General features: G+C 43.0%; 1 protein-coding gene across 1 annotated transcript; it reads right to left on the minus strand.

Moving 5' to 3' along the window:
* Positions 1–21,060: 21,060 nt before the first annotated feature.
* Positions 21,061–24,892, minus strand: cks1b (CDC28 protein kinase regulatory subunit 1B). The gene is made up of 4 exons (XM_030413170.1): positions 24,733–24,892; positions 24,431–24,499; positions 24,089–24,216; positions 21,061–22,278 (listed from the first exon to the last, which is right to left on the minus strand). Exons 2-4 carry the CDS (start codon positions 24,487–24,489, stop codon positions 22,229–22,231), a joined length of 237 nt encoding a protein of 78 aa, XP_030269030.1. The 5' UTR covers positions 24,490–24,499; positions 24,733–24,892; the 3' UTR covers positions 21,061–22,228.
* Between the last annotated feature and the right edge of the window lie 1,360 nt (positions 24,893–26,252).

The raw sequence follows: 26,252 nt of genomic DNA on the forward strand, positions 1-26,252 counted from the left end.
ATAAATATATGGGTTAGGGTTAGGCAGTGTGTGTTTCCCAGCATGTTAGGAGATACGCTTTGGTTTTTGGATGGGAACAAATAAACAAAATAAAACATGCTAATAACTCATCTTTAAGATAAGGGATCGTTGTAGGACCGGCTAATCTCCCCCTGATCTGGCTCCATACTTCTAGATTCTCTGCAATAGAAATCAAATATTTCCCAAAATGTGGAAAATACCTTCAGCACCGTATTGCTACTGCCATTTCTTTATTGCAATGACAACATTTTCCTTTCGGGGGGGGGGGAATTGTTTATTTCATTTCATATGAACCATTCTGATCCCTCTGTTATAACAAAATATGGATTTTACTGCTCAGTACAGCACGTTAAATGAAAAGTAATTAAAAAAGTAACAGAAGTAGAGAAAAAAGCGATAGTAAAAAAGGTTTTCACACTCAAAGGCTTGACTTGTTAAGATGCATTTTTTGCCGAACTTCACTGTGTTTATTCTCACACCTCTTAATCATGTACTAATTTCCTCACTCAGATATTTTGTGTGTGATTCGGTGTGTTTTCCTTTCTGCTCACTCAAGCCTGCACCGGGCTGGAACGTGGCACAATTAAAACTGGCTTAGTCACAGCGCCGCTGTTCTTTATACAACACTAATTAGAAGCACAAAAAGGAGGACGCTCCACACGTCGCCTTAATTTGAAATGTTATTTCTTCAGAAACAATATGCTCGTACACACACATTTATTTCACACTACATCGTTGTACTTGAACCCATCTCTTACGAAACGCACACGCTACATTTTAATAAACTGTATGCTTAAGTGAATTGCAAACACACTCATACACGGACAATAACGCAGCTGAGTGTGTGTGTTTGTTACTTCAGTTGTGTTTCCGTGGAGGACCCATGTGTGCATGGGCGTAGCTGCTCCTGCTGCCGGTCTCTGTCTGTTGTCTCCGGACCAAAGGTCAGCAGCTCAACTGTCACATTTGGTCCGTCACAGGATCTGCTCTGTCTTACAACAATGGTGTGAGGTTCAAGCTCCGCTGACGACACTCGACCCTCCGGTGTGGGCTAGCGTGTGAGCCGGGAGCAGAGTGACAGGGCCGGGCTGAGAAATGGCAGCCGACACAGGGGTCACAGAGCCAAAGGGCCATGAAGAAAGTCACAGGGATGGAGAAAAACACAGGCAGGGTGATGGAGGAGAACCAGAGGAGAGGACAACTTCTCCGGGTAGCATTTGCGTCCCTCTCATGCTCTCTTGCTCCGTCTCCCTGTATTTTCTCTCCTCCACACCTGGCTCTGCCTTTTCCTTTCTTCTGTGTTTTCTCACTTTTTCTCTTTGTCTCTCTCTCTCTCTCTCTCTGCTGCTCGCTCTACCGCTCTGGTGGCTTCAGGCAACGCTGTCCGTTCCCCTCTTTCACTCTGTGATGGAGGGATGGCTTGTGGGGTGAAGGGGGCGATGAAGCGATCGAGGCCTTCAGAACAGGGAAACACACCCTTCCTTCACTCTGTTGCCATCTTTTACTGCCCGTAAACATCATTGTGATTAATTATTTATTGTCTGCATGTCAACCCTCATGCATTAAAGGGTCAGTCCGTCAAAATTACAGGAAAACATATTTTCTTCTCTTGTTTTATAGCAGTTCAGATTTGGAGATATCAATTTCGGAGATTTCTGTCTCTTTGGAGGTGAATGGAATTTTGCTTGTGGTGTACAGAGAACTGAAAACTCTTGCCAGAACAAATGTCAACAGTTATAATAGGGCTTCCTTTTCACCTCGAAACTATTTCTACTACTAAAAGTAAAGGAAACTCAAAGGCAGGGTGACTTTGAGGGGTGACTAGGGTGGTGGTCGGGTGTACAAAGCACAGGACTTGAACACCAGAGATCTGCATCTGCATCCTAAGTGCGTATGAATAGGCTGAAATAACAAAAGCACTTTGGCAAGGTTTTCCAGATGTATCAAGGCATACAAGAAACCTTTAATGTATGTCTGACATGGAAAAGGTATAATTAACACATTCAAACCCGATGGCAACAGCAGTGTATAAAGATGCAAAAGTAACTAGACAAGTGTGACTCAGGCTGGCAAAACAATGTGAAATCAGAGACTCTTGTGCCCACATCTTTACAGAGACGTGTCCCCACCACAACATCTCAATTAAAGCTATTCCACTCGATGTGCGGACTGAGTTCCAGTCAATCTCAGTATATATACACTGAAGGCTTCAAGTTTCCTCATTGCACTTGTGTGTACTGAATATTGAACCAGGATTGGCTTCCAGACTATTTGTGATGTCACAAATCATGCTGATAGCCCCGCCTCCTAAAATCAGATTTTCAGCAAGCTCAGAGAAAATGTTACACTTTCAGCAACAAATGTGAAGAAAAAAAACATCTAGTGTCAAACTCTGCAAAGTGAAGGTCAAACATTCAACTGCAGGAAGAAGAAAAACAAATCCTTGACTGCAGAGGGACTTTAACGGAGTGTCATCCTTTAATTGCTTGGAGAAGATTAATTGTATCTTGCGAGCGGATATTTGTTATGTATCAACATCTGGTGACTTGCCAGACCCTTTAACTAACATTTCACTGTTGATAAAAAATGTAATCCAGGTGACTTTACATTGTTGACGACGTTCTTTTGCTGTTGCCAAGTGATTCTATACAAACATGTGTTCTCGGAGACAGGGTTGCCTAATGGAACTGCTGTGCTGATAGAACTCAAGTGGAGGCAGAAACCTCAGATCCTGAACAAGTACATGCTTCTTGGCAAGAGACTACTAGAGCTGAGTGAGAAAATCCTGACCCTTTTTAACAAATATCTCATTTATACATGCTGTGCCATGCAGGGAAAAACACTTTCAATTATATGAAATATGTGTTTGTGTGTGTGTGTGTGTACTTTGTACAGTGTTTGCATGCGTGTTTTTCACACATTCTGCATCCAGTGGCGAGCTTCTTTATCTCCTCACACACCTTAATGAGCCATTTCTTCGGGATTGGACCAATTAGTCTCAGTAATCTGGTCAATTCACCCATTCTGCTTCCTCCCTTAGGGTTGGAAATCATGCTACCGCTCTCCCATTCCATGGATAAGCACCGAATGGGGGGAGGAGCAGAGGGGGGGTTATGTATGGCGGGTGGGGGCCTATCGGACGTTCAATATCATAATGGTGCATTACAGCTCCGAGTGCTCCCTGAGCGCCGTGGCTAGCTACACCCCGGGTCAGGCTGAGTATCATTTAGCTGTGATAGAAGCATCTGTGCTTTGAGCGGCGGGCCTCTCTCCCACAGGCATTATCGTTTAATTGCTGGTGTAGCGGGTACGCGGGGTTAGCAAGGGTTATCCTTAATGCGAGGCAGCGCCGTTATAACCGTGTATCACCATCACTCTTTTCTCCATTAGACCGAGCCGAGCGTCGTGGGTATCGATCTTCGGGACTCGTTTACATCCAATGGGCTGCACAATTATTACAGCTTTTAATGAAGATTTAGAAAAAAGAAAAAAATCTGCGTCTGGATATGGCATGACCCCGGCATGAAGACGCTTGGTCCTTTGCCTTGTGCACCTTCGTCGTGACCCTCGCTCCACTCTGTCTCATTAAAGCGGTGACATCGGCGCGGCAAGCATAACTTCAATCTAGCATAATTAGCCCCTAGCTGTAATTAAGGCACCTCTCCTGGCTCTTCGCTATCTGATTGTTTTGCTGTGGTGTGCTGTGTTATTAACTTTGCAAGAAGAGAAAAAAAAAAAAAAAAAAAAAAAAATTTGTTCCTCTGCTGATTGTTTCTTAAGTAAGATGCTCACTTGAACTTAAATGCTTTGAGTGTACACGTTGTGTAATTCCCTTCCAGTTTGTTTCTCGCAGTTTACTTTTGTCCCCTGTGCATACGACGCCGGGAAACAAAAGCGCATTACGGCTCGATATGCAATTGTTCAGGTCTAAATAAAGGAAAGGTAAAGTTATAAAGCAATAATGAGACACAACTTAATCTTTTTTTGGCCAGCGGTTGCTCCGACACATCATCTTTCACTCCGCGGCTGCTTAGGTGTACATAAATGACTCCCTTTATCAAAATATACAGTGGGCGAAATGAGCAGTTAATTGAGATACAGGGTGTTTGTCTCGGTCCGAATACACTAACATCATATCGACTGCGAGGCCTTGCTTATGTCACATTTGACTGAGCGTGATCAATTCTGTCCTGGCACTTTGATTGATCACCAATACGCTGTCACACATATTGATTAGGGCTATGGTTAGAATAATGTCGCCGTCTTTAAATGGGGCTGGATGAAGAAGAACTGAGCTGAGCCGGCCGTGATTTGTTTCTGGAAGATCCCCTCTCCCGCCGGAGTCTTCTTCTCGTTCCTCTCTCTGTCACAGTTATTTCCTCTAACCATTTCCCCCGAATCGCCCTTATTTCGGCACCTCTCTTCCTCTCCTCTCTAAATTCTCTTCCATAAACTTCCCCATTTTTTTTTTTTTTCCTCCACATCTCCCTCCAGGCCTCCGTCTCTCCCCCCTCTCGCACACAAACTCACACTCTCTGTCTTTGCTCATTATCTCTCCTCCCCCAACTTCTTGACTTGTCATTTTTCCAAAGTCTCTCCCGGATCTCCTCTGTGCATCTGTGAATTGTCTCTCTCCGTAGCGGTGCCCCTGTACAGCCACACTCCTCACTCCATCCATCTCTGTCTCTCTGCTGCCTCTCCCCACTCCCCTCATCCATCTCTCCTGCTCCCTTATTCATATCCTCTGAGCTTTCTCTCCACTCCTCTTTGTTGCGTGTCATGGCAACCAAGTTTCTCCTTGACCCTGTGCAGCGAAGAAACACACACATTACTGTGAAATACGTCAATACGTGACTGTACCATTTCAGGTTATGCATTTTTTAGTTCTGTCCATGTTACAGTATACCTCATCTATCTATCTATCTATCTATCTGTCTATCTATCTATCTATCTGTCTATCTGTCTATCTATCTATCTATACCACTATTTACTTTGGACACCACACATAAACAGACTCACAAGGTGAAAACAGCCAATGTTGTCACGGCTGATAACAATTAGCTTGGGGGAAAAAAAATCTACTTACCAGTACCTCAAAAATGCACTAATAAACTGATTTGTTTTATCTGTACAAAAACAACACGCAAAGAAACTAGTCTTGACAAGAGCATATTGTCTCGATGCCTGTCAACGCGTTGGCGTGAGTGATTACTAAGTTATCACCACAGCCATCTTTAAACTCGGCCTTCGTTTTCGATCTCAACTACGGACCCGTCAGGTTTTCTTTCCTGCTTCTTGTACCTTGTACAGTTGTGACGATATCGAATAAACATTGTAAACACGAGCACTCTAAACTGCTTCTGTGCTAGTTCCCACTACAATCGGTGCTTCCAAGATCACACTCAAAGTTGACTACGGACCATGTTCATACAGCAGCCATTTTCCTTTGACATCATGCTTGGGGATGGGCGTGCTGGGATGATGTTATGCTGCTGTGTTCGTCGCTGCAAGTCGTTTAAACGTGGGGTATTTGACAAATTGCGATCATATCACAACTGCCTGGTTAGTCAGAAACTGACAATGGACAATTGACAATGGATAGTGAAAACTTTGAGGTACATGGGCGTGTGATATTAGGTAAAACAACCTCCTATTACAGAATGTTTAGGCGTTTCAACTACTTCCTAGCAAACATTACCATTTGATTACACACAGTGTGTTTCACGCCTTTCCTATCAGTGTCGTGTAACAACATCAAACGGTAACGTTAGCTTGGAAGTGGTTGAATGCTAATGTTAGCTTCTGTCTAACGGGAACACAGCGGTATGACATTTAAGCTTCCCACCCTGAAAGTGATGTCGGAAGAAAATGGCGGCAGTGTAAATATGGTCTATTCTTTGGTTTGTTTTAAGCCCTGATGCTAAGCCAAGCAAAGCCGACCATCTCCCAGCTCCAGCTGCGTATTACAGTGTTCTTCAATGTAACTGTCTGCAACAGAGTGATTCTAAACATTATACATTAACAACAGTAATAGCTATAGGGCTGTAATTGATGAATGCCTATTAATTAATAAAATTCTGCAACAGTACAAGTAATAGAGTGTACGGTAATTTACATAATTTACCACGGTATATACCACAGCTTAATTATGCAACATTAGAATGGCACTCAGTAGAGAGCATACCTCCGCCATGAACCCAAAGTCCCCTGGAAATCGGTGATATGTAATCCAATATTAATCCTCACATAAATTGTAATCTAGAAAACCAACCACCTAAATATGCCTGACTCTTTTGTCAAGATCCATGCATTATTCCCTGAGAAACTGACAAAAATGACAAAAAAAAGTCAAACCTTTAATCCGGATCCTCCCCAGAAGTTTACGGGGTCTGTTCTGGGCTGAGACCTGTCCTCCATCCAGGTTTGATGGAAGTATGTTCAGTAGTTTTTTGTGTAATCCTGCCAACAAAACAACAAACAGACGTGAGTGAAAACACAACCTCCATGGCGGAGTTAATAAATGAGTGAGGACGGCTTAAATGAGATGTAAGAGAGCACAGTAAAGTCACGTATCTCCATGGACGAATGCATACAGCACACAACAGCGCGCTCATACGTGCAGCCAAGCAGACAAAAGTCCAGTCCTTCCTCCTCCTTTTCTTCTCCTCCCTCTTGTGCCTGTCTCCTCTCCTCTCCTCCTCCTCCCCCCCTCCCCTCCCCTCCCTCACCACAGAACAGGGCCAATTAGAGGACATCCCATGTTCCTTCTTGGCTCAACCAAGACACTCTCCAGGGCCGCTAATTAAACACAAACCTTCCTCTTTCTTCTGTCTCTTTCTTCCTCTCTTCCTCTCTCTCTCTCCCCCTGCACTGTCACCTCCTTCCATCTGCCTGACATCCTCCTCTCCCTCCTCTGTCTCACCCTCCCTCCTTTTCCCCCCCGCAACCTCTTTCCATCAGTTCACTCGTGCCACCCTCTTTTCTCGACTCCTGCCTGGTCCTTCATCCCTCGCCCCCTTCGCCTATTTGTCATGGTGGAGGTTTGATATTCACATTGGGACAGTCTTCAGAGTCAATCTGTACAAAGCGGCGGACTTGTTATTCTCCTTTGCTAGTGTTAACCATGCGCCCTGTGACCTCAGCCGTGTACACTTTAGGAGAATGTCCAGATCTGACAGTGCTGCTCCTTTTTAACAATGTTCCCCCTGCAACTACTGTTGCCCACCGTCCACAGCTGAGCCCGCTGACACTGACAACCAGCCTTGTTAATGGGCCTCGTCATAGTTGCCCGCTGCACTGCTTCCTCCCTCAGTCTCCCTTTTCCTTTCTCCCCCATCACTTCACGTCAGAGCAGGATGAAAATATATGCAGCTTCATGAAAACACTCACCTGGCTTGGCAACAAGTCAGTGGGCTCTCGCTACACGCACATTTTGGCATAGAAAAGCAGGCATCTTTCTTTTTTCTTTCTTTTTTTTATGATGGGTTGTGTCCAAGAAACTTGATTAGCGCAAGATATTATCCAGTCGAGGTGTTTATTCCCATCAAGCATGGCTATTTGTTCTTTTTTTTTTTTCTGGCTGCTCTATTAAGTCTCTAATAATCAAGGAGCTATAGAGACCCACCCCCCACCTATTTTCTCAGTTTTTCCTCTTATATCTATACAACTTTGAAGAAAACTTCAGAAGCCACTAATGTTTGGTTATGGCATCATTTTCATACCCTCGATCACAGGTAAGCACACCCTGTTGAGCACTATTTCTATGTTAAAGGCTCCCCCGACAGCCTCAATAAAAGGAAAAAAAAATATCTCATGTATGAATCTTTCTTTTCCAAGGCAAAATCAGGGCAACAAGAGATCCCTGCCAAGCGAGAAAGGAACAGCTGGAGATGCTCATTCTGATTCATGTGTTGCAAACTAGTTTCTTGTTTTGGACTGATGGAGGTAATTAGTTGTGATTTTTCAGGGATGGACTAACTCCAGGAAACAAAAGAAAATATGAACCTGGTGATGAGGAGGTGGGATTCGTCTCACGGTCAGTCAGACTCTGTTTACCCAGCAGATACAGAAATTAATGGCTAACAGTGGTTACCAGCATGAAGTTGGAAAAAAAAAAAAAAAAACATTATGTCTGCTCTCATTCTGTCTCCAGGGATTTCTCTTATCATTGTGATATAGCAGCAAATTCTCGCTCCCGACTCCTCCAACACGGCAGCCCGGGTCAGTGGCGCTAAACCTCAACCCATGATGCCCTGCCTTCCCCCCGTCTAGTGTCAGTATTGCACGTGAAGGGCTCCGAGGTCAAGTCAGCAATAATGTAAACGTCTGCAACTTCTGACAAGCAGTTCACATATAATGACGAATTACGACTGTTGAACTGAAAACATGGTTTTGTCAGGTTCATACACACAAAAAAAAGTGGTTAGGGTTAGGAGTTAGCAGGAAATTACTCCTTCAAAATATCCAGTGGTGTGACCCTTACAAATGTTGGAACACAGTCTTGAACTCAGGTCACTGGCCTGCAGGCCCTCTCACCCGTAACTCCATCACCATCCGATCCACCTCCTGACATCACAGTCAGGTGATAAGCATGTAATGTGAACGTGATATGATATTTCGTAGACATGTAGAAGGTACACATGTGCGCTTGTCAGTGGTTTGGGGAACCATCACTCCCAATGTTTTATTATGGCGACTGGGGAAAAAAGAAAGTTTCAGAAACAATTGATCGACTCTTACTTTGTCGGACCTTGGGGTCTTAGTGATCTGTCTTATCTGCAACGGGTGATATCGGTGGTCAAGAAATGATGAGATCGATCGCAAATCTAACAAGTTATTAGGCTTTCCTGTGCAGCCCTCAATCATATACCAGCTTCCTGCGTTGGCATTCAGGCATCTAACTTTAAGAACCTCTGATGTATAGGATGCCTGAAAATAAAATGTGTCATATTTTTTGCGATGGACTTGCTGACTTTCTCGTGATGGTCACTGGCTGCAGTTCAACACCACTCCATCATTAGTTATAAAAGTGTGCCGCCAGTGACGTCCAGCAAATATACACGTCCCAGAGGGCTGGGAGTGCAGCCTGGGAGAGAGGGAGGGAGGGAGGGAGGGAGGGAGAGAGAGATTGTTCTGGGTCTCACTCTGTCAACAATTGATTGATAAAAGGTTTTGTTTTCATGACGCCACCCAGATCACCCAACAGCTTCTCCCTCATTCAATCCCCAGTCCCTGAAGCAAAACTAATCCTAACTAAACTCCCAGGATTCCTCCCATCTCCCATCCCACTCCTCTTTCTCTCACTCCCCCATGTTCTGTCATTCCTGAAGTGGCACTAATCCTCCCCCCTTCTCTCTTTTTCTCGTCCTCTTCCCTCCCCTCCGTGTTTTTATGATCTGTCGTTACCGGAGCAAAACTAATCTCCCCCCCCCTCACCCCAATCCTCCCTCCTTCTCTCCGCAGTGGCGCCTCGCCTCTTTTATCCGTCCTCCCTCCTTCCTACTTCTTCTTCTGACACCCCACTGTTATTCACCTCAGACCATAACTGTATTTACCTCCCCCCTCCTCCTCCTCCTCCTCCTCCACCACCACCACCACCACAGCACATCTCTGCTGCTCTCTGCGGGCAAAGTTGTATTGACAGCCGGAGCCTTTGGACAAAAGGCTCAGGTGAAAGCTGCCGCCATGTATGTGATGTTCCCCCCTCAAAACATCTTACACAAATAGACTTCATCTGACACTTTGTATCCAAGAGCCGTACTAGAAGGAAGGAGATGTACCATGTAATAGTCTTCTCCCGCCTTTCAAATAGCAGACAGTGGCAGTGCAGCAGGAATAAAAGCAGAGGCAAAGGGTTTTTTTGTTGTTGTTTTTTTCAGACGTACCTGCAGCCTTGCTGGATTCAGACACATTCTGACGTCTCATTCATACGCTGTGATACAGTCATGAGTCCTGACAATACAGACAGCCACACACACACACACACACACACACACACACACACTCACACACAAGAATACTCATGTATTCGTATTAAAAGAGGCCCCGCAATTTCAGCTGTATCTCAGTCCTTGGCGGGAGAGTGGACGCGGAGAGAGCACAAGGCTGTCAGCTTGTTCCTCACAGCTCCGCCGCGAAACGCGTTTATATCTGCTGCAGCCGCATAATTACAGAGTTATCAGAGCCTTTTCTCAGGTCCTCAGCTACCGACAGCATATGAAAAGACCCCAATTAAGCAATTATCTCCAAAGGTAGGGGCTAATTCAGTCATTTGAGCTCCAAAGAAGCATTGAGAAGGGAGACCACAGTGGCTGACAGCTAATTCAGAAAGCGGAGGCTGAAAGCATTAAGGCTCAGATAATAAAAAAGAAAAAAAAAAAGAAAGTGAGGAGAGGGCTTGTCATCATGTAACGCTCTGAAAAATTGCAATAGCTACGCCGAAAAAATGTCAGAGTCTTGTCAGGAAAGATTACAGACTAATATGCAATGCTGCGGACATTCATGCCACTTTATCACACGTGTCCATTCTCCTCCTATGGTTATCATAACACTGGAGTTCAATTCACTTTAATACCTAGATATGCCACTAATGGTACAACACTGGACAATCCAGCGAGCGCGGACGTTTTCCAGCTCTAACAAGTCAGTAGAGCGGCCCTTTTCTGCAGCACGCCAACCTTCAGCTCGGCTGTTTAGCGGTGGCTAAACGCTGCTGTCATTTTTACAATTAGTTTCTCACACCCTCGCGCCTTTCACTCTCCGCCTTTGTCACTCTCGCTGATGTGACAAGTCCTCCTCCCATACACTATCCTCTCGCTCGCAAGTCACCGCGGCAGTTTCGCGATTTTTCCCTCCGATGAATAAAAAGTAGGAATTGTCGCGAAATTGTGCATGTTTTACACCCAGCTGCCATTTCGTACCTACAAATTTTGCTTCTTTTTTTTATTATTCCGGCCTGCGCCTTCTTGATCACTTGAGCGCCACTTGTCCGTAACTGCCGCGCGTGAACTTGCGTGCAGAGACGGTGTCGGTCTGCTCTGTTGTGTCCAGAGCCTTCTGTGTGTCTCCGCAGCTGCATCAATCTCAATTGTCTGCGTTATGCTGTTTGTCAATGTGTCTACACTACCAGGGCAAAGTGAAGTGATGGACGACATGACTATCTCCGCGCCTCCTGAGCTTACAATATATGGGGAAGGATCTGACAATAGCAGTTGTGGCTTTTTATAACTTTGTGGTGCTGAAGAATATTCTAGCTCCATGCTAGAGAGAGAGAGAGAGAGGGAGGGACTGGCAGTGTATATTCTGCTGCTGGATGTAGAGCGCGAGCTCTGCCGAGTGTCTTTTTCATTTCGACAACAGCGCTCCCGCTCGTTCTGACAATAATCAACACAATGATAGCCAGACATATTGTGATGCATTATTCATTTTTTGTCTGTGTCTGATTACCCGCTACCATTTGACAACCATCACACTCAAATGTGTTTGGATTACAGGCAGTGAGGAGTGAAAAGGGGAAAATGGCTCATATATTGCCTATCTATCATGCAAAGGGGGTCTTTTGGAGGAGCGGGGGGGAACAGAAGCAAAGATTCACCGACTCGCTGGGAGTATAGTTCATGAACACAAGCTCCGGTCTGACACAATGTCTATCCTGAGGGAGGATAAGTACCCCCACGAGTGGTCAATAAGTCAGACAGTGCTCCATAATCCACCGAAAGATAAATCCACCGTGCCAAGGCAATTCATAATGTGTGAGTTGTGTGGGGCCATTTAACCATTTCCATTGATTACTGTCATTTTTTTTGGAAGAGTGTTGCCGTCAAGGGACCTGAATGGAGGGGCTACTTAAGACTGGACACGCTGATCAATAGTGCAGTCTCCCGGTCCAGACGGCATCTCACACGTCGAGGCCCATGTGGAAGTCCTCCCCGGCCCTCCTCCAGCCGGATCGATACGCCGTCCGTGGGCACAAATGCACGCACTCCATTTGCTCCCAACATCCCATCAACAGGTGCCGTTTAATACGCCTCGTTTATACGAGCGAGGCATTGAACGAGCCCAGATTGAGTCGCCTTGTTCTACATAAAGAGAGCAGTCGGACGCTTCGACCGCCAGCTCGCCGGTGCAAGAAATATACTAATGTTTGAAAGACCCCTAAAGGATCTGCCAAGGTTGAAAATAAAGATAAAGAGCCCGGTCGATCCTAAAATTGATTTATAACCCACCTCTCTCACAACGAGCTCTTGAAAATACATGAGCCGGTGCCATAGTGTTTAAAGCTGATTTCATTTTGAGCCTTATTCCCTCTGAATGGAGTCTCAGGATGTAATCCAAAAATATGGTTGGATAATATTCCTGTCAGCCCTTAAAGCCACCTCCGGGGGAATGATGGAGTGGAAAGTAAGAGACCCTGAAGTGCTATGTGCTGTGTTTACAGTGCAGCATTATAAGGACAGGCAGCTTGACCCCTGCTGCTTATATCGACAGCCGTTACTGATTTTCTTCTGCTGTAGGACTCAGCGCGCCACCGGCATTCCCAACAGGCCGGCTCGTGAAAGAACTCTCACTGCCAATCTCAATATCCTCTCCACACTGCCGATTCGTAAAAACAACCCCTTACACAAACGCAAAGTCCAGTGAGCACAGCCCGCGAGGGGAGATCGATGCGGCTAACCGGCGACGTGCTCATGACCAAACATCTTAAAACCGTATGACCAGAGTCGCTGCTCAGCCCAGATCAATGTCTGACCGGCTGACTCCATTAGAGGACCATTTTATCAGCAGGAGTGATGGTGGAGCCGGCTCAGGCTTTGACCTTGTTCAGTAGGTTTTGGTTGCACTTAAGTGGATGAACTCATATGAGATCTCGGTGGAACTCCGCCTTTGTTACTGACTCAGCTATTGACAAGACGAGGAAAGTGCGTTCAAAAGGCTACATTAAAGCAGGCAGACACTGCGGATAAAGACCGATTTTAACTGGGAACTGGTCGCCCACGATCAATACTATCTTTACTCCGTCCATAATTTATCGTCCATTATTTCCTTCATTATCAGCTGACTAAGGTTGTTGTAATGACGAATACTGGCTATACCGCTCCCTGGTGGTACGGAGAGGCGTTACCTCTGACGCAGGCGCAGAACTTACGAGCTAGTTTGTTGTCGGCTGTGGTCTTTGCGGTGCGTTCAAGTGCAACTTTTTAGCCGAGACACAAGCTAAGTGAGGCGATGCAAGGAACCTTTGTCGCTACTCGCGCTTTTATGTCGGGTCGGTGGGTCCAGACACTTGCAAAAGAAAGACGGGGCGTCATTCATAAACAGTAGCTTTCATTAACCAATAAAAGTTTAGTGTGGATGCTGTGACGCACTGTATTGTATGTATTTTTGGAGCATCTCCCACTCGGCTCGAAGTGATGTAAGATGAAGCCCTCTTTTTCAATTGTATCGATAATATTTTTGGTATGTAACAAAGTTTATCCCAGAAAACTTTGAATCTGAACTATGCTGATTCTGTGTTGCCTCAGATGAAATGCAGAACGACTTCGGAATCCAGGAAAAACCTCAGAGGTTGTTGCCCGTACAAAGGGTCGTTGACTTTGCTCCAAGGTCTCTGTTTTTGCAACATGGTTATCAATCCATTCTAAGCATATTGCCACGGTTCAATAACATTAATGTGGTGTTAAACACGGCTCCTTGGAAGTTTAATTTATGACCTCATTTAGTCCCGCGGCTCTAATTCTCTGTAAAATTGGGACTGTTAAACACTAGACTGAGAATGTGATTATTTTATATCTTATCTAAGAAGGCTGCCATGACTAAATGTCTTAAAAGCAATTTTAGCTAAAGTGTAGGGTTGAAATTTGGGCGATACTTGAATCACTTTCTTTAGATTGCAGGTTGCCTGAATAACTGATAGATACAGATACAGTACTTTGTCATTTCACACTGAAAGACGTTTTACTACTTACTATGTTAACTTGTTGAGACGAAGCAGCTAGTTTGCCTGACTTTATAAAACACAGCAAAGAAAAAATAGGTCAACGCGTCAATTTAAGTGTATGGTCGTGCCATATACTGTTGGAAAGCTTAGATTCTCATGATCCTATGAATGCAAAACATATATATAAAAAAACACACACCAGAAAGGTACTAAACACACACATGTACAGTGTTGCCAACTCAACAATAAAGTGTCTCTTCTGTCTCTTCTCTCTCCCACTTATTATATCCTTATTTCCTCAGGAAAACATTCATTCATTTTGAGTGACATTGTCATCAAATCTGAACTTGGACCATGTAACGATATATGACATGGACCTGTTGTGTTTTCTAGTTAACAGGGACGGTCACATTTACATTTAGCAGACATTTTTGGCAAGAGCAACTTACAGTTATTCATACACTGATGGCGGTGGCCGCCGTGCAAGGTGCCAACCAGCACATCAGGAGCAGTTTCGGGGTCAGTATTGACACTTCGACATGCAGACCAGGAGTATCGAACCAGCAACCTTCCGATGACAAGATGCTGGGTCTACCCCTGAGCCACAACCGACCCGGTTACAGGCCACCTGCAGGGTTATTTTTGCATGAAAAAACAATTTTAATGTCCTGAAACGACTTTGTACTTATACAGTATTTAAGGCCCTTTTGAAGTAGTTAAAGCAACTTGTGACAAGGTTACGTAAAACTTTGCAGGGGAGCCCACAAGCCGTCACAGTGACTGAAGTTGGCTCTCCTACTTTCATTTAGTGGAGAGAGAAAAAATGTGACGTGAGAAACTCAACAGCGGGCATTTCTCATATATTGCGTTAAGACTTGAAACAAGCCATTTTCCATTTCCTTTTGTCTTCCGTAATGTGCTCGGCAGCGCGCTCTTGCCTCGGGACTGATCCCACCAGGAGCTTTAATTTAATATATGACACTCATTTTCGCCACAATTGCCCTTCTGGCCTCAAGGTCTCATGTCATGCGTCTTCGGCAAAGTCGGGGATCCTTTCACATTTTCATTTTCTCCTGACAGTATCAGTCGAAGCAAATCGGTAAATCACATTAACTAAATTATAAATTTTGCGAAATGTATTATTCAGAGATTAATTTATCACGGACAGTTTGTTGTTTCACAGAATATTAACCTTAGAATGGATTGCCTTTCTTTTGTGTATACTTTGATAGATTAGTCTTATAAATTATTTGGCGCTGTTCTGAAATTCATTTTTAGAATATGATTCTCTGGACAGTCTAATGGAGCAATTTTGGGCTCTTTGTTCTGTCAGACGTCTTTCAAACAGCCGCTCTCTAGCTCTCTCTCTCTCTCCGCTTGAACGTGGCTTGCTTTTAAAAGGCGCCCCGCTGCGCCGACGACTCCCAGACATAAATACCCCTTCTCACCAGAGCACTTTCCATCTCCCTGTCTGACCTTCTTTTTCCCCGCTCTCTCTCTCGACGTCTTTCTCTCTCTGACTTTCCCTTTTCTGTACTCACACACCTCTCTCTTACCTGCCCCTGTAAAAGTCTTACCCCTGGACCACTCTTTGTGTCTCCTCTCAGTGGAAAATTTCCCCTTCCGCCGGTTCCCTCCTCTGGTCCTTAACTGTTCTCATCTTCACACCCCGTTATCCTCAATCACACTTTCCTCGCACTTCTTTTCATCCGACTTTAAATTATTCATGTACCTGGCTTAAACTTAATAACACTTCTGAGCTCTTTTGGAAGTTTTCCTTCATGGAATGGACGTTAATTCCTGCGATACCGCAATGAGATGATAAAACAGCGATACGGAAGCAAACCGTGATCATTCTGTCACGGCCGTATAAACGTTCACAATGTGAGTTCTGGGCTTTCTGTTCAAGCCCAGAAGGGTCCAACACCATTCGCTCTCAGTTCTTGTGGCTCACGGACAACAAAATGTGAATTGAAACGCCTTTAAAGCGCTATTAAACGGACAGCATGTAATCTCTGTCACCGGGGGTTTCTCAGTTCAAACAATTGAAAAAGATATAGCTTGATTAAGTCGTGAAGAAGTGTGGGATCATGGGAGTTTGGTGTTATCATCGTTAAACAACCACTCAGTGTGACTCAGGCAGGAATCACGTTCATGGACGGCGCAATGCACTTACGTTTTTGTCAAGGATTGGGTTTTTGGTTCGTTGTTTCCCCTTTTATTTTGTAGATTATATCCTTATAAGTGGTGTTTTGCCAACAAAAAGCTCAGATCATGGCAGTTTTATTCACGTTTCACATTTGATCAATGGGTAAAGAGTATATGGTTCCACTGGGCTTGATATGGGCTTTGGGAAATAGTTTCTATGTTATTCCTTCTTAATTTATCAGTGGTGATACGTTGTGGTTTCTTTCTTGTGACAAATGTACTTATCGTAAGTGGCTTTGGACAAAAGTGTCTGCAAAATGCCCTAAATGTAAATGTATTTAAAGCAGTATGAACAATTAAACCTAGAAGAGTGCTCTGATGCTGCGAGGCGATCAAGATTCAGGTCAGCAAGATTTATGCAGGCAGCGGAACACGATGTAAAGACCAACGCGGACACATTACTGACTGGGAAGACAAATTAGACGCTATTAAGCAAAAAATCCACAAGAACTCGAGAGCAAGACGTCCTTTTGAGCGTCCGTTTGGCGTAACTTTGGGTCATTTTTACGTTGCACCTCCCATTTGCCCAACAGAACATAGGAAACATGCATAAAAACTGAAATGTTCAATGATCAAGATTGAAAAATGGAAAAGTAAGTGAGCACTGACACAAGTTTTTTAGAAGCATGGGGTCTACAGAATGTCACTAGAACAGAAAGACTGGAGAAAAAAATACATTACATTTTTGTGTTGGAATTTTTTCAATTTCTCATTGATAATCTTCCAACCTTCCCTGGGGAGGCTCGGAAGCCACCGATCAAGATAATGTTATTTCAAAAGTTCAACTCTGCCCAGCAGTGTTAATGGAGGATAGAAATGACACGGTTATAAATGGGAGCGAATTCAGTTATTTTTACTTCCACAGAGAAAAGGTTTGAGAGCCACTCACGGAAAATTGTTTTGAAAATGATCTTCCATATTCACATATATTTATTCATTTTAAGTCATTTTCAAGCAAAAATGAACTATTGCCCAGTTCCAGCCTTTCAAATGTGAGAATGTTGTCGCTTTTCTCTATCTGATTTGATTCGACAACACACAAGACATCACACAGGTTGAGGAAAATGTCGGCATTTTCACTACTTTGACATTTTTTAGACCAAACGATTAATCTTTTAATTGAGACAACAATCTGACATTTAATCAATAATGGAAGCTACTCAGTGTTTGACCCCTAGATTTTTGCTCAGGGTGAAACAGTCTCTTTCCCTGACCGCAGTAATATTATTTAAAAAAAGGTCATCGGCCTGGTAAACCGCCTCGTTATTTTGCTGCACGCAGCCGGCCTGTAAATACAGATTCAGGTCATCATTTACCTTTAAGACTCCAACAGGAAGCAATTTCCAGCATGATTCACAGATACGTCTGGCAGGCGCTCAAGCTTTTTTTTTTTTTTTTCCCACCTTAAGGCGTCAAACATCTTATTCTGCCCGCCACACATCTCCGGATCTCAGCAGGAAGCTCAGATTGCTGACCATCACAGCCTGGCGATTACCTCGGCAACACTTTTTCCCCACAAATTGTCAGAAATCTCCCTCTGATTCACAACACATTTTCTTCCCTCCATTAACCGTGACTTCCAAAGTTGTGCAGTTTAATACCCACGGTGTCTGACGGTCACCACGAGCTCTGTCGACCCCCCCCCCCAACCCCGCCACTGCTGGCTTTCCTGTGCATCTGGGCCACACAGCTGAACAGATGTGCTCCGCTTTAGATCACATCGCTTTATGTAAACCATTTCCACGAATGCGATGAAAACAAACGGGAATGTGCAGATTCAGTCTAGATGTAAGCCTGAGTCATAAACATTTGGTATTCAGTGCAGACTATAATGCAAAGAGCCGACTGGACTCATGCAGATTGTCTCCTCAGCGTCGGTCGTTGTGTTTTACTGCCCTCCACAGTCCAGAGAGAGAACCTCGGGACAAAAGTGGCGTCACAGCAGAGACGCTTTTATGAGCTCGGTGGTTTCTGATGCCCCCCCCCCCTGTATTTCATTTCGTTTTGTGAATGGATTATATTTGGTCTCGCTGCGTTTTATTATTCAGCCTGAGCAACTGGACATGCTGGGAGACGGGGAGGCCGCTTTTGATTTATTGCACAACCATAAAAAGACTGTTTTCAAAGACACATTTGCAACACTGGTGTCCTCCCCAATGAAATGAGTCTCTCAGCGGCCTCCTCCAGTTTGAAGCCCATCCTCGACAGACGAAAAACCGCAGAGGTCGACAGTTAGAGGAGATTATTATGACCCATGTCGACATTTGTTGTGTGTTGAACTTTGCTAGTACAATGTTGGTATACAAACCCCTATTTCTTGCACTGTAGGACTTTTAAATGGGCACAGCTCTTTTATTTCTGACGCCAGCATGACACAAATTACATGCCTATGGAAGTTGATATGTAGACACATGGCTCTATAGTACATCTAAAACTTTTGAAAACTGCTTTTCCACCAATCGAGAGCTCTGTGTCTGTTCATTTATATGCCTGGGAAAAATGTTGCATAATGTACCTTTAAAGCTCAGTTAAAGTATCTCCCAACTATGTTCCGATTCTTTGTTTTATCTGATTTTAAACTGAAAATCTTTGCCGGTAAGACAAAAACCAAAGAGAAATGGGCCTTTGTGTGTGTGTGTGTGTGTGTGTGTGTGTGTGTGTGTTTTCTGTCATTTTTAGATTAATGATTCATTGAGAAAATAATCAGCAGCTTGATAGCGGGGGGAAAAATGCAGCCCTCGCCACTTTTGGCCTCTTACGAAGCAACTTTCACATTCAAAGTTAGTTCCCAGATAAGTTGCAGGGTTGAAACGGTCCCACTGGATCTGAAGCGTAGGCCTTTGACAACAAAACTTTAAGCTTAAGTTTACCATTAACATTTAAATTCAGTCGTTATCTACTCGCCAAGACAAGTTCTGTAGTCCAAAAAACATTTCAGGTGCCTCACAGCAAAAAAGCGCTGCAGCATTCTTCCTTAAAAACATAATTAGATAGGGACTTGTTTTAAAATGTAACAAAATGGCTCCACGCAGCTCGTCTAGTGTAATCCAAGTCTATGGAGGGCCGAGATCCCATATTGATTTTAAAAGATGTTATTTAAACCCTTTTTGAAGATGAAATCCTCGCTGTAGCTGCCGAGCTAAAGGCGTTAGCGCAGCCGTCTGAAGTGGGTCCTCTGGCTCGAGGCCTGAGGGTGCAAATAGAGTCGACCAAATCAATTCTGGATCTCAGGGCCCTCCAGGGACTTGGATTGCGCCAGACAAGCTGTATGGAGTAGTTTTATGTTTTCTTTCACTTGTTTCGGAGGATGCTGCAACGCCGTTCTGCCGTAAAGCTCCAGAAACCGCGACGCCTCACCCGCGCTTTCAGTCGGCACGAAGCCGAGCAGATAATGATTGAATTTTCTGTTTTGGGGTGAACTTTCCCTTAAATTCATGAATCCTGTTTAAAGCTGCCATCTGAACCCACAGTAACATCCTCTGAATTATCCGTGCCACCGTGCTCTTTGCTCATTAAAACCTCTGCAGAGCGATAACGCACCGGTCATTCCACTTTTAAATACGCGGCAGATGCTGTCTGCCCCTGCCTCCGCGCGCGTACGCCAATCGTAACGACTCGCCCATTCAGTAAAACATTTTGTCCATTAAGCTCGGAGACTTTTGCCGGCAGATGAGACCCACATTACGCGGCGAAATGGGAGATGGTGGAATTGTTATATTGGCAATATCACAGGGAGCTAATAAGAAAAACAAGAGTCCAGTCACAGTGCCAGACAGCAGATGCAGCATCACTGAGCCGCTGGATGAACTCCAACTGTGTAGCATAATATCACACCTACAGGAGGTGCTGTCTGGCATACATGCCTGCGTATTTTGTCAGATCGCAGCTTTATCCCAGCGGGTAAGGTGATGTGCCCCAACACCTGGTTATCGTACACATGGCAATTTCACAGCACAGCTTTGGCTCCGCTCTTACTCCAGCAGCACACGTCGGGCTATAACGAAGCTGTGAATAAATTGCTCATCATTTCTGAGGTCACACAGGATGGCAGTGCGTCAGTGTCAAATTAAAACGCTGTCCAAGCGCCAGTGATTTGGTGTTATAACAGGACCAACACTATAAGCTTCTCATTCGTTTTTATTTTCCGTTAATTACTTACGTACCTGTTCTCGTCAAAGGAATAGTACGTACAGGAATAACAAGGACCAGGGGGGGTCACATCTCTATCTTACAAGCAAAGCAAGTGAAGGTATTTCCCTCTCTGCAGTCGACAGGAAACACAAGGAACAACTTTTCTAAATTTGCAAGTGCTGACTGTTCAAAAGGATGCGTGTACGTCTATCAATAGTAGGGGGAAAAAAGTAAATGCAGTAAATATTTTAATTTAAATGCATTAGCATACCGTCAGAATGCAAAATCAAATATTCAATATTCATCAAATAATATACAGGGAGTTTTTAGTGAGGGGAAGAGCTTTAAGCGAGAGGCCTGTTGTGCTGACACACACTCTCTTCTGAGAGATTCAGGAAGTCTTTTGTACCGGCTACAGCGAAGTTATTTAATGAACATTGCTCCTGACTATCACCGTTAATTGATTCAATGTCAATATGCTGTTGATGACTTGGACCGTGACCAAACGGAGTGCTGTGAAACGTTGAATACGTTAGGTGACAGCCATATTGATGCTTACACCATGTATAATTCATGGTGCTGTACTCGCCTCTTATTTTGCACTGCCTTAAGACGTGTATGTCTTCTTTATTACTGTCCTATGTCTGGTGACTCATAACCACTTGGGGGGAATACTAAAGTATTTCCTATTGTAAGGACACACACAGACAGACACACACACACACGTTCTGGTTGTTTCATTAAAGACTAAAATGCGTCACAACTTTGTCCATATTAATTTTTTAATAATTTTGCAGGACAAACAGCTCTATGCCTACACATGTAATACCTTGCAAAAAGGCACAAGTTCAAGGCGAAATGTTAGCCTCGATGACAGCAGAGCAGCTCAGTGTGTCATAGTAAAACGAAGGGGACAGAAGGTAAACAAACATTTCAGGTTGGGTGCAAGTATTCAGAAAGAGTTTGACAATTAAATCAAGTGCCTGGTTGCAATATAATTTGATACATAAACCCAAAAATTGCTTTCCACAATCTCAGTCACTGATCCTGATTTATTCAACAAGAGCACTTAAGGGTAGCGTCTGCCATCAACTGCTTTCATTTCCCCTTCATGAGCATTTTGAAGTGGTTCTGTGTAATAGAACAGTAGTTGTAAAACCCACATACTGCCAAAACACATGTCCACACTACTCAGATTTAAAAGTTAACATTTATTTCAGAAAGGGCAACACATTCATAAATACCAAGCAGCTCACTGGTTCAACCAGACCGGGCACAAGATTTGTTTCAAAGTGGGCCAAAAGCTAATATAATGTGCTCAAAACTAGTTTCAGGGCAACTCTTATGGATGCAGCTTTCAATGCACATGACAAAAATCGTTAAATGCCAAGTTAAAGTGCCATTTAAACCAAGCAGCAACATGTCACTTAAAACCGCCATTTGATGTTTCAGAGTCGACCTTGATTCAGGACCCAGCTTCTCTCTCAAGCTTGTGCTCCGACCCAGAATGCACTCTGTTAGAATTACTCAAATGATTTCATCAGGTTTTACTCCCCTCATCTTATATCGGTTGTTCTAAAAAGCTGGAATATCCAAGCAGGTTCAGCAAGTTGGACAGATAGGTTAAGTCAAAAAAGACAGTGTGAGCTGATTTGAAGGTTTCTGGCAGACGCTGTGTCGCTGTTAACACATGAAGAAGTCTTTTCCACAAGAGAAGGTCGATGATTTTCTTTTTCCTTCAATGCATACTCTATTCCACAACCACTGTTCATAAATGCAATAGTCCTTCTCCAGGTCCAACATGATCAGTCCAAATGACAAGTCACCTAGCACACAGAGCTAGGTAACCTGGCGGCGCGATTACTATTTTGATGGGTAGATCTGTGGCACGCAAGTCGGACTGATCTTCCAAGGACCCAGAGACTCTTTCCCTTATGACTTCTGGGGGGGCAGAGGGCGCCGGAACAGCAAGATGTGTGGTTCTGGAGGAGAGAAGACCAAGGTATACAATATATAAGCAGAGATAATGGTACTTAACGGTTGTGATGCTTTGATTCTTTATGGGGAAACTTGACTCCTGTCACTCCTATTGTTTTTGAATGAAGGGTGCAGCTGGGTTCGACACCCGCTGTCCATCTGCTTGCGGTCACCAAATCTATTGAAACTTTTACCACAAATCCGTACCACCTTTTCAAAAGATGCAACTTCAGACAATTTAACATCAGACTTTGCTTCTTTCATCTTCTGGCTTAAAGACATCAACATGGGGTGGGCCCAAAGACAAAACGCATGAAAAGCAGGTAGCATTCTATTTAACAACAGAAGCAGAGGGGGACTTGATTTGAAAAAGCGCCATTTACAGTTTAGGCTAAAAACGCAACTTTCGCTGCTATGCTAAAAGCATTAGGGGGCCCCTTTGACTGAAGTTGGTGCATGAGCTTGACTCCACATCGTGTGGAACAATTTTATGTTTCTGTACAGTTTCTTTCTTCAACATTTTAAAACAAGTCCTCATGTACTTCAGTTTGGGAGAATGTTGCAACACTGTTTTGCTGTGAAGCTCCAGAAATGTTTTGTGGACGGCAAAACTTCGCTCAACATTTAATCTTAATGGGGACTGAGTAGAGAATGACTGAATGAATCCTCATGTTAGCATGAACATATTCTTTTATGCTACAGTGGACAAGTCAGTTACATGCAAATAGGCTCAGAGACATGTGCTTGGTTATCAGAATCAGACACACTATATTGATCTCTGAGGGGGAAATTTGGTATCTAACAGTCGCTCCTTCTAGAATAAAACTATCACGCTATAGAGTGATTCTAAAATGTGTATAACAGAAATATAAAACGTGCATTAAAACTAATGTGACATCTCAGATATAGAAACACTGCTAGAAATAGGTTTGAAGATACAGTATGTCCCTCATACTATACCATCTACAGTGTAGATAGAGAAATATCACAACAAATAACTGATTATGTTAGCAGCATAAATAAATGAACAAACTGTAGAATATTGGTGAATTTTTAGAGAAAAACAATGAGTCGATTATAGTTTGTGATCACATTTGCAGCCTGCATCCAAACTAAGTGAGAACTGTTAGTTATTTAGTTTGTGTGCCCTGCAGTCAAATACACTGTGTGCTGATGTTTGTACCATTTTTGAATACTGTGAAGAGGAATTTCCCCTTGGGATGGTAAAAGTACCATAGTCACTTATTATAGGGGAGAGACAGATTCTCGTAGCTGGATGATTATCGGGCTGATATTCAGCATCTTCCTGACTATGGGTATCTGATTTTAATGTAAGATTGCCAATAAAAAAAAGCTAATTGAAAATGCGCTACTCGTTTCTAATGCAACGCTATACCTGAGAATCGTACTTAACAGTAAATTGTACTTGTCCATTTCATCACTGGTTGTTTGAAATTTTGATGCAACGTTTTATTTTTAATGCAAATGAAAAGGCCATATTTGTCAACCACCAACTTTACAGACATGTCATTCAAATATCTCAGCTTTAAAACACTCTAGTTAGTTTTAGCTTCAAGATTTTCACCGTCACACTGACTAGATCAATGCAACAGTCATCTGACTGCTCATTTAATATAACATTAACACGCCAAACCACAGCACATATTCACCAACAGAAAAGGGGGTCAAGAAAACAAGATTCATCGCAAACAGATTAGGTCAAAATATGATCACGTAATTGTTTGCCAGTTGGTACAACTTTATTTTCAAATGATTTGTTGAAGATTGCCCTAACAACTTAAAGAGATTGGATACCTGGCTGATGGATCATGTAGTGCACCCATCCTTGGCTCTGCTGGACCCCGAGGTTCCTCCACTCGGTCTCAGACATCAGATGGGTTTTGGGTACACGCTTTGCAATCTCTTTTGGTAGCATTACATGCCTGTGGGATAAAGTTAGGATATGAGGGCGGATATTAACGGAAATTGAATTATCCAGATTAAGATGATTGTGACTTATCGTGTTACATAACTGACACATGTTTGTAGCTGCTACTGTTGTGACACTGTTCATATCGTTGATTACTGAATAATGCTGACATCCTGATAAAAAGTATAACAGCATGCTAATCCGTTATTAACATGAGCCATACACACCTGTACTCGTACTTCTCGTCGTCGTATTTATCGGAGTAGTAGATCTGTTTGTGAGACATGACTGTGAACCTGTAGGAAAAGGTTTTGACGTTAGTGAACTTTAAGAAATCAGAAATAAAGCAAATAGCTCAACGCAGTGGCAAACGCGACAGCAAGTTGTACTTAGCTTAGCTAAACGTGTGTGGCTAACAGCTAAGCTAACCTCGATTAAGTTAGCGAGAACGAGCGTTATCTCTAACAACTCACGCTCATGTAAACATTAAACTAGACGTGTCTGGTGTTGTGCGACTCGGTCAGGTTACCTTATATGAATGTCAAAATATTCTGACGAAAAAAGTAAATTATTCCAGTTTTCGTGTCTCACGGTCGCGAGTTGTTCACTGCCTCTTTGTTTCCCTCTAAATGTTTGCGAGCCCGCTTTTCATCGTTCAAATAGACCTCGCCTCATCCTATTGGGCCGTCGGTTTAAAGAGCTCTCTTGCTATTGGTGAGTTCCGTCTGTCGCAGGAAATTGTCGTATCCGCTATGGTTGCTCCTGATTGGCCAGGGAAAAATGTCGTACACATTACTTAGAGAAAGTCTACAACATTCAAACATGACATACTTAAATGTTATTACATAACCAGTGACCCAGATGTTTCCACTGGATTGTCGTGTGTAGACTTCAGTGTCTTTGGTGCATATTGAACCATGAAAATATTATACAGACTCTATTCAGATTATATTCATGCAATTGTTCAGTTAATACAGCCATGATTTTGACACCGTTTTATGTATTCATCAAAGAGGCAGACAGGGTGATGTGATTATTTAAGGCAAATGCAAAAAATAAATAATTCTAAGTTTGTATTAAAGCTTTATTAAGTATGAGTTTTAGTTTCTTCTACAAAACTACAAAGTGTCTCTCAAAGGTTATGATTTCTTAAGAGCATATCTTAATTCACCTTTTCCGATGACAACATCATTTTAAAGTCACCCTAAACATATCAGTGAAACATATACATAGTTTCATTTCAACACCACTGTTAGATTTATATATATATTAAACTTACAAAAATAGAAGTCTGTGACCTGCTTGCATTCATGCATTTTTATGAGGTGTATTATGAGCTATCTCATAGTTCTCAAATTACTCATAAGGTTAAATAAAAATGTCTATTAAAGTTCCTGTTTACAGCAACTCAGACACTAGAAACAGTGGACAAATAATATTTCATTTTTTTTTTTTATTTCAGCATTTGTTATAATCAAGTCAAGCTGGAAAACAAGACTCTGGTTGTTAATATGAAGGTCAAATAAACAGATCTTATAACATATATCTGACAAAGTCTGTGACTGTGTAATGAACTCACAAAGTGAACGTTCATTTGGAAAACATTTTTAAGGCCCCTCTACACTACTTTACTTGAGTTTTCCCTTTTTATGGTAACTTAGTAATGGAATGTAACTATGTACATTTACTTAAGCATTATTCTTCATTACAAGTGTGAGGTACTTGTACTTAACTTGAACCTTTCTTTTTTTTTGCTTCTGCTACATTAATCTTCCAATCGACTTCAGTTTGGAGGCAAATATTGTACTTTTACTACATTTCCTTGATAAGTTACTGGTTTACATATGTCATGCTCCATCAGACCCAGAGTAGAACACTTCAAAAATAATCTATAAGTAATGGATCTGAGTTCTTCTTACACCACTGCAGTATGCATATAGATGTATACGCATGTATATGATAACCTCGCTGTAAACATTGTGGGTTCTGATTTCAAAAATTAAAAGTTTACACTGGTATGCTTGTTATTGACAGTTAACGCTCTAATAT

Source organism: Sparus aurata, chromosome 3 (assembly GCF_900880675.1).
Source record: "Sparus aurata chromosome 3, fSpaAur1.1, whole genome shotgun sequence".
Classification (NCBI taxonomy): Eukaryota; Metazoa; Chordata; class Actinopteri; order Spariformes; family Sparidae; genus Sparus; species Sparus aurata.

What these genes read in the sequence shown, in the direction of transcription:
- cks1b (XM_030413170.1), bottom strand. Translation starts at nt 24,489, where the DNA reads ATGTCTCACAAACAGATCTACTACTCCGATAAATACGACGACGAGAAG. An exon ending in GACGAGAAGTACGAGTACAG is followed by an intron (nt 24,217 to 24,430) that starts GTGTGTATGGCT and finishes TTTATCCCACAG; the next exon opens with GCATGTAATGCTACCAAAAG. An exon ending in CTACATGATCCATCAGCCAG is followed by an intron (nt 22,279 to 24,088) that starts GTATCCAATCTC and finishes TCTCTCCTCCAG; the next exon opens with AACCACACATCTTGCTGTTC.